We start from the raw sequence: 13162 nt of genomic DNA on the forward strand, positions 1-13162 counted from the left end.
TATTATAGGGGTTACTGGGGACGAGATTGGGGATCGATGGCACGTTAGGAAATTTTTTCTCTTCCGGGTCACGTTTAGACAATTTTGTTATTTCTAGACATTCAGGACTAATCCAAGAACACTACTTCGATGTCCAACTAATTTTGGAGCGGCAATCGTGCCCGGGTAAGGCTAATTTGATCGAGGTTATCGGGTGGATTATCGTCGAATAAGTCCGTGTCGGGAGTTTGTGTTACTCCAGCCACGCGTGTGTGCGCCATCTGAACGAGCGGGAAAGTTTTGAGCGGGAATTTCAAAGTGATCGACAGACGATCGGGATGGCACTCTACGACTGCGTGGTTGTTGGCGCTGGCATCATGGGCAGTTGTACGGCCTATCATCTTGCTAAGGAGGGAAAGAAGACTCTGTTACTTGAGCAGGTTAGTATTTAAAACCAGGGGATTCTGGATTGTTGGAGGAACCAAGTTGAAGTTAAAATTTAGCAAAAATTGTAAATTGCAATAAAAATGTTTGGCATTGTTGGAGAACAGTAAAAAACAAACAGGAGGTATTCAATTGTAGTAAAAGCGTTATTTTTCAGTCAATTTGTAAAATTAGAAAAGCTTCTTGATATTATATAAGTAAACAACTGTAGGCCGCTGTCTAGTGCTCAAAGGTAAGGCCTGAATCAAAATGCTGCATATAGCACTGGTCATCCTGGTACAAGTTGTTTTCAATATACTGTACTCCGCATCTCGATATTTCAAAAACATCGGAGTAAAAAAGCCTGGTCCCAGGAAGACCACTGGGGGAAATCTCCTGGGGCTGCTGGTACCAGTGAGCTCCATTGGATGAACTAGTTAATATTGAGCACATTACCAATCTCAATTACTTCCATTGGATATTAATGTGTTCCTCTTGTAACCACTGGATTGTCAGTTTATTTCCACTGGTAATTGCCACAAATCCAATTTCAAACCACTGGCAGATTTTGGGAATGTTTCCACCTCTGAAATAGGGGCCTACTTATCCTATTGTCAACATTGTTTTTCATTTCAGTTTTTCTTGCCTCACTCACGAGGGGGTTCCAGTGGGCAATCAAGAATTATACGCAAAGCATATAGCAAGCACTATTATGGTGACATGGTGGCTGGCTCTTATGAAATGTGGAAAGAATTTGAAAAGGAGAGTGGAGAGAAGTTACAGTAGTAAGTATTTATAAACTGTCATTAGCAATCACCTCTATGAAGTGCAACTGTTATTAGCAGTCACTTCTATGAAATGCATCAGTCATTTGCTGTCACTTCTATGAAATGCTACTCATTGGCAGTCACTTCTATGAAATGCAAGTTATTAGTACCAGTCACTTCTGTGAAATGCAACTCATTGGCAGTCACATCTATGAAATGCAACTCATTGGCAGACACTTCTATAAAATGCAGCTGATCTGCAGTCACTTCTATGAAATGCAACTCATTGGCAGTCACTTTCATGAAATGTAACTCATTGGCAGTCACTTCTATGAAATGCAAGTTATTAGTACCAGTCACTTCTATGAAATGCAACTCATTGGCAGTCACATCTATGAAATGCAGCTCATTAGCAGTCACTTCTATGAAATTCAACTCATTGGCAGTAACTTCTATGAAATGCACTGATTGGCAGTCACTTCTATGAAATGCAACTCATTGGCAGTCACTTCTATGAAATGCAGCTCATTAGCAGTCACTTCTATGAAATTCAACTCATTGGCAGTCACTTCTATGAAATGCAACTGATTGGCAGTCACTTCTATGAAATGCAACTCATTGGCAGTCACTTCTATGAAATGCAACTCATTAGCAGTCACTTTAGAATTGCATCTCATTTGCAGTCACTTCTATGAAATGCAGCTCATTGGCAGTCACTTCTATGAAATGCAACTCATTGGCAGTCACTTTAGAATTGCATCTCATTTGCAGTCACTTGTATGAAATGTGCAACACTTGATGAAAATTGAAGAAGCGAAATTAAATGATGTTGAAAAACTGATCATGGCCCCTGCTGAGTGCATCTGCATAACCCCCTTTACAAAGAAAGGGAACAAAAGTGCAATCGGATGTATTTAAGCAATAAAAGCCGAAAAGGGTCTACCATTTCAGTCCAGAAAGCACAGGTACATATATTGTTTCCTTATTCTTCATACATGTATTCAACTTTTCTTTTTGCAGATGAAGTGGAATATGCCACCAACTTATATTGAAACATTCTGTATACTTGCTGTGCCCCCCCCCCCCCTCCCCCACCACCCACCACCCCAGCATTCTGAGCAAAGATTATGCATATTATACACAAATTGGTTCTCCTGGGTCTCACTCTGTTCCAGTGACACTGGGTTCCTTGTCATCGGACTGGATGGGACGAGTTCTCCTAGTGGTGAAGAGTTAAAGAATATGCGAGCGACGCTACAGAGGTTCAACATCCCTCACGATGAGCTCAGCAATGATCAAATTAAAGAAAGATATCCGACTCTGAACTACCCAAGCAGTTATAGGGCTGTCCTTGATAAAGCGGCTGGTGTACTGGTTGCTGAGAAATGTGTAAATGTTGTTCAGGTAAGAGATGGTTCTTTTGAAAATCAATATATGTGACTCGCTCTACCAAATCTAGGCGCTTGTCGCATCTGAACTCGACAGGTTGATACGGACTTGTTGTTCATTTCCCTATTGTAGACCTTTTGTGAAATCTATTACAAACTGATTTGGTCACATTTCACAAAAGGTCTACAATAGGGAAATGAACAACAAGTCCGTATCAACCTGTCAAGTTCAGATGCGACAAGCGCCTAGTTTTGGTGGAGCGGGTCACATATATGTATCACAACTGCGACCCAGTGGTGTTTCCAGTTTCCTGTGGTCATGTACTACAGAAGGGTTTCATATACTGTAGTAGTACAGTAGAACTTCTCTATTAAGGACACCCTCGGGACTGACATGTGCTGTCTTTAATAAAGAGGTGTCCTGTTTAGAGAGGTAAAATTGAATGGAAACAACCAATTTGGGACCAAACCTAGAGTCCTTAGTAGAGAGGTTGTCATTAATAGAGGGCTCTAGGAAAATTCGTCCCCGGAAAACTCATCCCCGGAAAATTAGAATTTGCAGGGACAGTTTTCCGGTGACGAATTATCCGGGGACGAATTTTCCTGTAACCTTAAAGGAGAGGTTCTGCTAAGGGAGGTTCCACTGTATAAAATATTGTGGTGTTTCAACTGTAACTAGTAGTGATATTTCTTTGGTAGCCTGTGATGTTTTATTTGTAACTAGTAGTGTCCCAGTCGCAGCCAGTGGGAATCGAGTGAATCCACTGGTGTCCCAGCAGTGTCAAAAGAAGTCCCTGTGTTATCTAGTTATCCAGGTGTAAACAGAGGCATTATCTAGTTATCCAGGTGTAAACAAAGGCATTGCAGTAGCTCCCAGTGGTGTTCCAGGTAGCCAGTGGTGATCCAGTGGTAATTATTCTGAGTAGTGTCTCGAGATAATGCCTGGCTGGCACTTATGGCAATTATGGGGATCCCGTGCAGGAGGCCCTTCAGATATTCATCTTACACATAATATGGTTTAAAACAATCATAAATATAGGATCAGCTACATATATTTTTTCCTTAATCTTTTTTTGTAGAACCTGGCAAAAAGGTTCGGTTGTGAGATTCGAGATGGAACAAAAGTAACAGAGGTTATTCCTGGTGATGATGTCACAACAGTCCAGACATCCAATGGCAATTTTAAGGCAAAATCTGTGGTACTAGCAGCAGGTGCATGGACAGAAAAAATAATCAACACATTGGGAATTGTATTACCTGTTGTGGTGAGTAGCCCTGTAGGTTCGTAATTCCTTAGTGTACTGTAAGTCAGGAAATATTTGCAGATATCATTATCCCCGGTTTTGTCAAATGTGTCAGCCGAGTGCCAGGTCCATGGGTCTCATATTATTACCAACAGTTTCTGACAATTTAAGGCGATATCTGATTACAACTTCATGTTCTTGGTTCTTGTTAGCTTTAAGCTTCTTAGCTTCAAGTTTTTGGTAACAGAATCGTAAGATCAATTTTAGCATATTCTTTCAGCCTCAAAGAGCAACTGTGATGTACTGGAAATCGAAGGATCCTCAACAGCATTTGGCGAAAGATGGTTATCCGAGCATTTCTTGTAGGATTGAGGATGGCCGTGGCTTCTTCTATCTGATACCATCTTTAGAATACCCGGGTTATTGTAAGGTATGTTTCGGCACTACCAACCGTTCCAAACTTGTTTGCTCTTCCTTCATTGATGCCAATACTCTGCCCCCAAATGCACAATTGCATAAAAATATGTACACTCCAGATGCAGTGGAATCAGCCTCGTTCTCCTAACATGGAGGAAGTGAAATCTGGATGATTGGCTGCCTTGGTAGTCTAACCAGGCTATTGTAGTCAATGCTATTTCCAGCTTTGAAGATATTTTTTTCAAGACTAACAGGGCTTATCTCGAGTACTGACACTATCGAATTGTGTGTTACTTTCACTTCAGGCATCATTCCATGACTACCGAAGAAATTCTCCAGATTACTGCGATCCAGACAGTCGTAATCTAGCCTCGGATGCTGCATTTATAAATGATGTGGCAACTTACATCAGAAGATATATGCCAGGACTGGAGGACAAGCCATCCATCACTGAATACTGCATGTATACGGTGAGCACAATTTTAGACTGAAAAAGTCCATTTGAAATATTTCTTTCCCAGTGACACCACTGACACATTGATGCTATCAAAGCCTTTTACAATTCTTTTACACCAAGAATAAATAAAGACTTCTTGATAGCACTTATAAGGATCCTTAATTCCTGCCACAGAGCCTCCAAATTATTTTACCTATGCATATATTCCTACTTAATATTTGATAAATCAAGAAAGAAAATCCTTTATCTAAAATTCTTTATTTTGCAGGAATCTCCAGACAGAGATTATGTCTTGGATGCTCACCCAAAGCACAAGAACATCTTCATTGCCACAGGCTTCTCAGGTAAAGGGTTGTGCGAATTCCCGAAAAGGGACTCCTTTCCCCAGTTTAATTGATGACCATCCAGCAATATATCATTCTATCTGCACGGATCCTTGGCTGGGAAAATTAAGAGTGCAGACATCCTTGATCAGCTGTGTTAAAAATTGACATTTGAATTTCAGAACTTAAAATGAATTATTTTCTGAAATTGAGCATTGATTTTAGACGCTTGCTAGAGGTACGGGAGTCCTTTTGCGTATCTCTGGCTTATTCGTACGGCATTTCTTCCGTACCGTTTAGTGCTATCAGTATATATGGAACTATAACTTGCAACTTATATTTTTGAATACCTGTACCTGCATGCGCAAAATAACTCCCATAACTTTAGCATTCTGACCTAGGGATACCTGTCCCGTACCTCTAGAAAGTGCGTTGATTTGAATCAGCTGAGATTCTTCTTCTGCCTTCATAGTTTTTGAGATGATAGCCCACATTCGGTTACCATGTTTGCTGTCCAAGTGAGTTCTGCCAACTGCGAGCCCCAGAGCTTTGTGGTTACAGGGTTGGGTTGTGTGCTGTGACCTGTTTTACTCTCCAGTCTTCATTAGGGACCAGGTCTGAAGCGTAAGAGCTGGTGTCTGGTCTCCAGCTCCTCATTCACATCGACCAATCTCCCAAATATCTTTATAATTCTGTCTTTGATACCGCACATATAGTCTTCAGACATGGTGGATCATCCAGATGACTTCTAGGAAACCAAGCTTTCTCTTTTCAGGTCATGGTTTCAAGCTTGGCCCAGCTGTTGGAAAAGTTTTGGCTGAGATGGCGACTGGATGTCAACCAAGTTATGATATCTCGCATTTCAAAATAGGAAGGTTTTTAAACAAGGCAAAAGCCAGATTATGAGATTGGTCACATGAAAGTTGGAGGCTTCATCCAATGAATTTTAACTCAACTGATAACGGAAGCATGCTCAAGAGAGAACCTGACATCTGTCAGCGAATCCAGGAAAAAAATATATGCATGTAATGTATAAGATCAGCTATAGACTGAGCGCCCTTTGGATGTAATCAGCAATACAATGTTTATTTCCTTCTCTTTTAAGAGAAAATATTGAATTTTAGTTTTTGATACCTGTCGGTGCTGTTACAGAAGTTACACTCAGGAGCTCAAGTTCTTCTGCAAAGATGCTATTTTTACTGAATATTTATTATTTGATTTCTGGTTATAAGTAACATTTTAGAAATTAATTCCAAATGATACTTGATCTTTTATCATTGAAAAAGTGTATCATGATAATGTTGGGCCAGCATTTGTGATTATTACTGATTTCTTGTGAAAGTATAGCCAGAAGGCATTTGTAGAACAGGTTTGTACACTTTCTAATTCACAGGGACTCATTACTCGTGCTGAACATCATTATCTCGAGACTCTTCTCCTAAGTGGATGTGTTTTATACAGTATGGACATAGAATAATGCAATTTGAAGTATGTTATGGGCCTACCAATAAAAATGCAATGCCTGTTCATTCAGTGTTAGTTTCCATTCCTGAAGCCTATCCGCAACCAAAGCTGAATTGTGCTGCGCCCTTCTATGTTGCATTCCTGAGTTATCTCGAGATGAAGGGTATAGGCCTACATCTTTACCTTCTGGCAGCTTTGCAATTCAACTCCTATAAAAGCTTTTGATTGTAGCTGGACTGGTCATGGTATAGATTTTGATGAAACTAATCACTACCCCCCCCTTCCTATAAACTCCCGCAGTTGGATATCAAGCAAAACATAATCACAACCAAGCTTTGAAGACAACATCATTTCACCGCAGCTCATGCAAATAGTTAAAGATGTTTAAGTCCACCAACTGTGATTGAATGGCCAAGTTGTTATTGCATGATGCTGATGATAAACAATCACTATTTCAAGGCCCTATGTATATCCACCAAAGTGATCCTCAAACAACCAAGTCTAAAAGCCATCTTCTGTGTTGAATTCCATGGCAGTTCCCAGCATAACATAATGTGAGCATTCTTTCATCTTTTCTGACACTCACCAATTTGCAGTCCAGGTGGGTTTTTCATTTAAGACAATGTCACAAGCTACAGCAGACATCACGAAAAGACCACTGCTGAAGACAATTTCGGTCGGAACTGCCCGGACTGAAAAACTAGACTTATCTAGTTTATTTTCAACGACGACGTTAAACAGTGGCGCTGTTTGGTGATCAATAATAAGCCCCCCTTTAGGAGGGGCTCTTAAGATACACGTGTGTGCGGGAGTAGATAATGTAAAAGAATGATGAGAAATAAAGAGAGTAACTATTGATTGTATATCCTACAAACAATTTTTTTTGGTATTTTTCTGAATTAACTCCGTTGAGTTTACCGATTTCTCCGCGATCTTCCGGTGGTGGTTGCTATCCCATTGCTTGAAATTAATTTAAATTAATTTAAATCTTCATGGGAATTCGCTACATCATATGCCTAAGAAATTGGCCAATTATATTAATATTTTTATCAGAGAAATATCCGTCCTAAATAATGACAGAAAAGGGTGGTTTATTTCAATTTTGTGTCGACATGATCGAGGTCACGTGACATAAAAACAAAACAATCGCGCACACCCGTCCAAAAAAGGCACTTTAAGAAAAACAAATACGTTTTTCCAGCTTAAAACCACACTGACGACTAAGTTATATTGGTCTACTGCCCAAATCTGAAGTATCAAATTGAATGACAAACTAGAACTAGCTCTATTTAGCTATAGTTGCGTGAAAAATTCGGGTGAGCGACGTACATTCTGTACCCTAGCGGCCAATAATTAAACTACTTTCAGCCGTCTGCTCCGGTCTCGTTAGGGAGTTTTTCCCAAATGTACGCGATGATGACGTGCCCCATTAACAGGACGTAACATCTATTTTAAAATGCGTTTCGAAAGTGAATGCATGAGGACAACCCATTTGTGTCGTATATCACTGGAAACGCCCGATTCCCGTGAATAAGGTCAATCACAATGTATTACATTACCAAAACAAAAATGTGTCGGAAGGAACTATATGGATGGTCCCATCGCACCCCCCCTCCAGCAGTATGACACAGAAGGGCTAGTTGACTGTCCACCGGGGGGGGGTTGGGGGGAGCTTCCCCCCAACGCACTGGTAAAAACCTATGTCGACGGAGGGGGGTTTGGGGGGTGTCCCCCCATTGTAACAGCTGTAGTTGTTAGAGCTTGCACTTAACATATGCTCGTAGGGGGGTTCGGGGGAGCTCCCCCGACCTAAAGGGGGGCTCACAAAGTTCTTGACTTTACATATTATGACACTATGGTTTCAATAGCCAGTGGGCCACACGGTCGCCACTTTGTACCCCTAAACTAGTTCTCCAGGCGCCGGCCGTTTCCATAGATATGCATGGGTTTATCGTGTTCAAAAAACTTTTTAATTTAACGCCATGATCTTATTTTCCATGTACAGAGGATGCTTTGGCGATTTTTCGAGGCCATCTTCTGTGAGCTTAGGACTGGTTCACTACCCGAATTTGGCGGTCATACGGTACCATAGGTCTCACAAGCCAGTGTCTCCAGCAGAACGAACGAGTAGGCCCGGGTCTGGGATGCGCACATTATACTGAACTCCCAGCGGTATTGCTTCCGTTACCTCCGCCTATGCGCGCGTTGTCTGTAAAGCTTAGCAATGTCAATATAGTAATTAAGGGTCAAGATGGGGATGTGAGGCGTGTTCTGGAATCCTTCTGAGGTCAATCCTTTGTTCATAACCACTACGTACAACCCATACATTTTTTGATTGGAGACGTTCTGATGAGCACTTTCGATGGATTTAATTTGATAGTTGCCACTAGGTGGCGCCACCTTTAGTACCACATGGGTCCTAGAAATGGTGTGAAATTGGTCCATAATAGACCTGATAGTGCCAAATTGCTCTAAAATGCGTCAGGTGTGGCAGTTATAGCGAATACCTCGCCCGCACAATATGCATACATTCAATCTGCCGTGCGAGTCTGGCGATAGTTGCGCGATAGGCCTAGTCATTAAGTCAATTCCTATCATTTCACTTCAAGTCAAATTTGATAAATGAAAAGCCGCGACACCTATATGTTATTTTATTTGATTTAAGAATAGTGTTCCCCTGGCTATGATCACACGGTTGTGGCTTTACGAAGAAATGAATATCATTTCACCAATCTATGATGACAAGGCGAACTTGACACACATCACATACATCAGGCCTATTTTGGACCAATTTCACACCATTTCTTTTCTAGGACTCGTGTGGTACAAAAGGTGGCGCCACCTTAGTGGCAGCTATAAAATCCATCAAAAGTGTTATAAACGTTTCCCCTGGGTCACCACAAATCTAAAAATGTATAGGTTCGGTAGTTTAATGAACAAAGGATTGACTTCAGAAGGATTCCAGAACATGCCTCACAACCCCATTCTGAACCATCAGAGTTAATCGGTCCGTTACCTCCGTTGGTGTAACAAAGTCCGAGTTGACGGAGTGGATCACAATCTTGAGGGTCAAGATGCGCAACCCAGACCCGAGCCGACTCGTCGTTGGTTCAGCTGGATACATTCTCCACACTGGCTTGTGAGACCTATCAATGGCGGTCAAAAAATCACAATTTCGATTTTGACACCTTAAATTCCCCTTATTCTCTTGTTTCGACTATCTGATTAACGCACTCATTGCACATGATGTAAGAAAATGTTATTCTCCGCCGATTGACCCTAAACATATTTTAGGAATCGACATAACAGTATGAAATTCGCACAAGATTCGTGAAGAAATTCATTGTTTACAAAAGTGGAACAAAACGGACTAGGTCGTACCGCCGTGCCGTGCATGCACTGCATGCGTGGCTGGCGTGGGGGGGGGGATGAATCAGAATGGACCTTTTCGAAGTTATTTGGCGCTGACTCATATGTTTCACCTGGCGCAAAGGATCGGTGGCTTAGGCCTTCTGACATACTCTGTACAGTGTACGCTTTGACCAAGGGAACGTTATCGTTATCAAATATCATGTCCTGTAACCAAGCCCATACGAACCTCTTGACCCGAGTCGGAGACATGACTTTATCATGCAATCAGCACCAGGCCTAATAAATTTTAGTTTCAGAATTGAAATATCATTAACTCATTCAGCAAGTATAGTTAAGACTTTAGTCCAGACTTCAAGACAAACATGTATTTGTAGGACATGTGCCTTCATGTAGGCCTACACTGGAATGTCGTTATCTTTTTTTGAAATATTGAGTTGGTCATTTCTGATAAATGGTAATCTCTCGCTTTACAGAATAGATTCTGAATTGAGTGGATGTGATTTGTGCGATGTCAGAAATGCATGGAGAAAAGAGAAAGACAGGAGGCGAAGTGAGTAGGAACGTCAAAGTTCCCAAAACGTCTACAGATGCTAAGCCTTGGGGTTCTCCTCACCGCAGGAATGATGACAAGCAAGCCACCTCTTCCAGCCAAGAGAGGAGAGGAACAAGCAGTGATTTGAAGAAATCTGGTCCAGTACCGTCAACGTCCCATGATTCTGCGAGGAAAAGTCTGAAATACGGCAATGTTGCATCGGTGAAGAGGAGACTTATCTCGCCAAAGGAGGGAGAAAAGCGTGCCAGTAAAAATGAAAAGAGTGGACACACTCCCCCTGGGAACACCTTGTCTCCTCATCGAACGAGTCTACAGCGAACCCCTCCTCATTTGAGAAAATATTTCCTTCGTTCACCCATCAAAACTTCTCCGTTAAAAGGGGCTTCTTTGCTCACTACCCCCGTCAAGAGCCCATTGCGTAGAACAATTAAATCACCAGGTCAGTCGATTTCACCCCAGCGATCGGGACATATGTGGAGGAGGTTACCCAACAGAAATTCTAGAGAATGTTCACCTTATAAGCTACGCTCTCCCGCTCGGAAGACTACTACCCCAGGGAAGTCAAACAAGTCTAAACATGAAGATGAACTGAATCTGTCTTCAGATGCAGGGCTGGAGCACCTTAAACTGTTGAGTGAACAACTCTCGTCGCTCAACCAAGATAGTGGCGCGTTGACGACAGCGATGTACGACTCAGAACATAGGAAACAGACTCCGGATAAAACTAAGAGAACTCCTGGGAAACTGCGGACATCTGACAAAGATAAGTGAGTCGAATGTGTTTTTTTAATTCTAAATTTTAGACACATTAAGTTTGTGTTACTTGCCTCATCGCTCAAACCAGATTGATTAATCAACATTTCAAATGTCATTCGACCAAGTACCGGTACTCATTGCTGTCACTGGCTTAGTGTGAAAAAATCCTATTTGATTGCATTGACATATACTGCCACCTTGTGGTGAGCACCTATGCAAAGAAATTGTTCCCCACGAAGATGTATTTTGAAAATATGTAATCTATCTGACATGTGATCGCATACTAACTCATTTGTTATGTAGTTCGTATAAAAGTTCTTGGATCTTGTATGCCTGGCATATAGAAAAATGTTTACAAAATTTTCAAGTGTGACTTGATGCATTTTTTGCAGTACGGAAGTAAGAAAGTCCAGGAGTCCTGCAAGGTCTTTGCCGAGCACCTCGAAGAAATCGATTTCACCTTTGGGTGCAGTTGATGATGATGATGATGATGACATGTGGGACAGCTGCGATAGTGATGACTCGACAGAATTGAATATCGTGGAGCCAGATCTTGACCTGGAGGCTGTGTTAGATACTCAAGCTGATAAGAATAAATTGACTGTCTTGAATGTCAAAAATATTTTACATGTAAGTTTAGTTTCTTACACAGTGTGTATAGCTGAATGACTTTTGACTACAATTCTTTGATCTGGACTTCTATCTATGACACTTCTTCATGGACAGATTGTCAGTCTGACAAGACAGCTTGTCCGTAATATGAATTGTTGTGATGTAGCAGTTTGGGAAAATATATCCAAGCAGAAAGGTAGAAAGAAGTGTTCATCTCGAAAGCTTGTGGATTAAAATATGGTTTTGTAGAACCCATGGCCTTCGATAAGGAATTTAAAGTGCATTGTATTGTTTTTGGAAGCTCTATTCCAGGACATTTTAAATACTATTTCACTGGCATTTAGAAATCGTTTGGATGTAATGTTGAAATATTGAAACTTCCTCATAACTTCCAGGGCCCTGTTGTTAGAAAGCATGTTGGCTTATAGCATCATGTTGACATGTTGTTTCATGTACATCAATGCAGCATGATGTTATGAGCGAACATGCTTTCTAACAACCGGACCCTGCATCATGTGCATGTCACCTATTGAGTATAAAAGTGCATAAATAGAATCCTGTGTTTCCAGAACTTTGCTCTAGGACATTTTAAATGCTATTAAACGTTACTAAATGTAGTACTTACATGTATATTGATTTTGGTATTTTTTTGGCATTTATGTTGAAATATTGATACCCCCTTATTGTTTCCAGCACGTCATTACAAATGAACATGTTGTCGCCATGGTGCGCAGTAAACTACTGAAGGAGGACCCAACGGACAAATCATTTGAACCCAAGATGACGCGGTCCAAGGTCAAGGAAATCATGGAAACTGGTCAGGTGAGTGCGGCCGAGATCATCGATGAAAGAATTGGTTCCTCTTACTATTCAGTGCAACTAAATTACGCAATTGCGAAATATTTTTTAATGAGGGTTAAAACCCTTAAATTTGTTAGATGTGTTGAGATGTTGGAGTAGACTAACTCCTGTGTGGTTTAGACGTGGTAACTCGTAGACACCCCTAGACCTCTTTCTCAGTGTTTGCTTCCCTTAAAGATATTCCCACAGCACTCTAAGTCATTGTTTGTGTTGCCATAGCTGTGTATAGATGGCACCCCATCCCACTCCACCACCCCAAAAGGCTCCAGAAAAAATTATGAGTGTAAGAAAATATCAGAAAACGTCCTTTTACATAGGTATGAGCAATTTAAAATAACAAACAACAATTTCTTACAATTTTATTTCAGCAAATAGCTGTCGTACACGTAACTAAAAGAAATGAACACTGTGCAGTCACTCTTGAAAAGTAGATGGACAGTTAAGGGGTTAAACCTGGGCACTTGGACCAAAATGTGGAAGATGACGGTTGACTCACTTGCATTTGATGCGATTTTCCAGTCTTGTGTCTGACACTGGCAGAGTTCA

At 41.1% G+C, this 13162-nt stretch overlaps 2 protein-coding genes across 2 annotated transcripts in view; both read left to right on the forward strand.

Annotated features, from left to right (window-relative positions):
• The first annotated feature begins 20 nt into the window (after window positions 1–20).
• LOC135483669 (peroxisomal sarcosine oxidase-like) lies at window positions 21–6579 on the forward strand. The gene is made up of 8 exons (XM_064764668.1): window positions 21–419; window positions 1039–1187; window positions 2345–2573; window positions 3637–3822; window positions 4082–4231; window positions 4524–4688; window positions 4944–5019; window positions 5774–6579. Exons 1-8 carry the CDS (start codon window positions 318–320, stop codon window positions 5902–5904), a joined length of 1188 nt encoding a protein of 395 aa, XP_064620738.1. The 5' UTR covers window positions 21–317; the 3' UTR covers window positions 5905–6579.
• Window positions 6580–9600: 3021 nt separating this feature from the next.
• LOC135482637 (GON-4-like protein) overlaps window positions 9601–13162 on the forward strand; it is an 85246-nt gene continuing 81684 nt past the window's right edge. Inside the window, exons 1-4 of the mRNA XM_064762864.1 lie at window positions 9601–9710; window positions 10308–11154; window positions 11536–11773; window positions 12449–12577. Coding sequence (XP_064618934.1) covers window positions 10343–11154; window positions 11536–11773; window positions 12449–12577 — 1179 coding nt within the window. The 5' untranslated portion in view covers window positions 9601–9710; window positions 10308–10342. The remainder of the gene's footprint in view (window positions 9711–10307; window positions 11155–11535; window positions 11774–12448; window positions 12578–13162) is intronic.

This window comes from Lineus longissimus, chromosome 2 (assembly GCF_910592395.1).
Source record: "Lineus longissimus chromosome 2, tnLinLong1.2, whole genome shotgun sequence".
NCBI classification, from domain to species: Eukaryota; Metazoa; Nemertea; class Pilidiophora; order Heteronemertea; family Lineidae; genus Lineus; species Lineus longissimus.

Bases quoted from the DNA above. Each gene is read 5' to 3' on its own strand.
- LOC135483669 (XM_064764668.1), top strand. From the start codon at position 318: ATGGCACTCTACGACTGCGTGGTTGTTGGCGCTGGCATCATGGGCAGT. The intron at 420-1,038 runs GTTAGTATTTAA...TTTTCATTTCAG, and splicing joins AGACTCTGTTACTTGAGCAG to TTTTTCTTGCCTCACTCACG. The intron at 3,823-4,081 runs GTGAGTAGCCCT...ATATTCTTTCAG, and splicing joins GAATTGTATTACCTGTTGTG to CCTCAAAGAGCAACTGTGAT.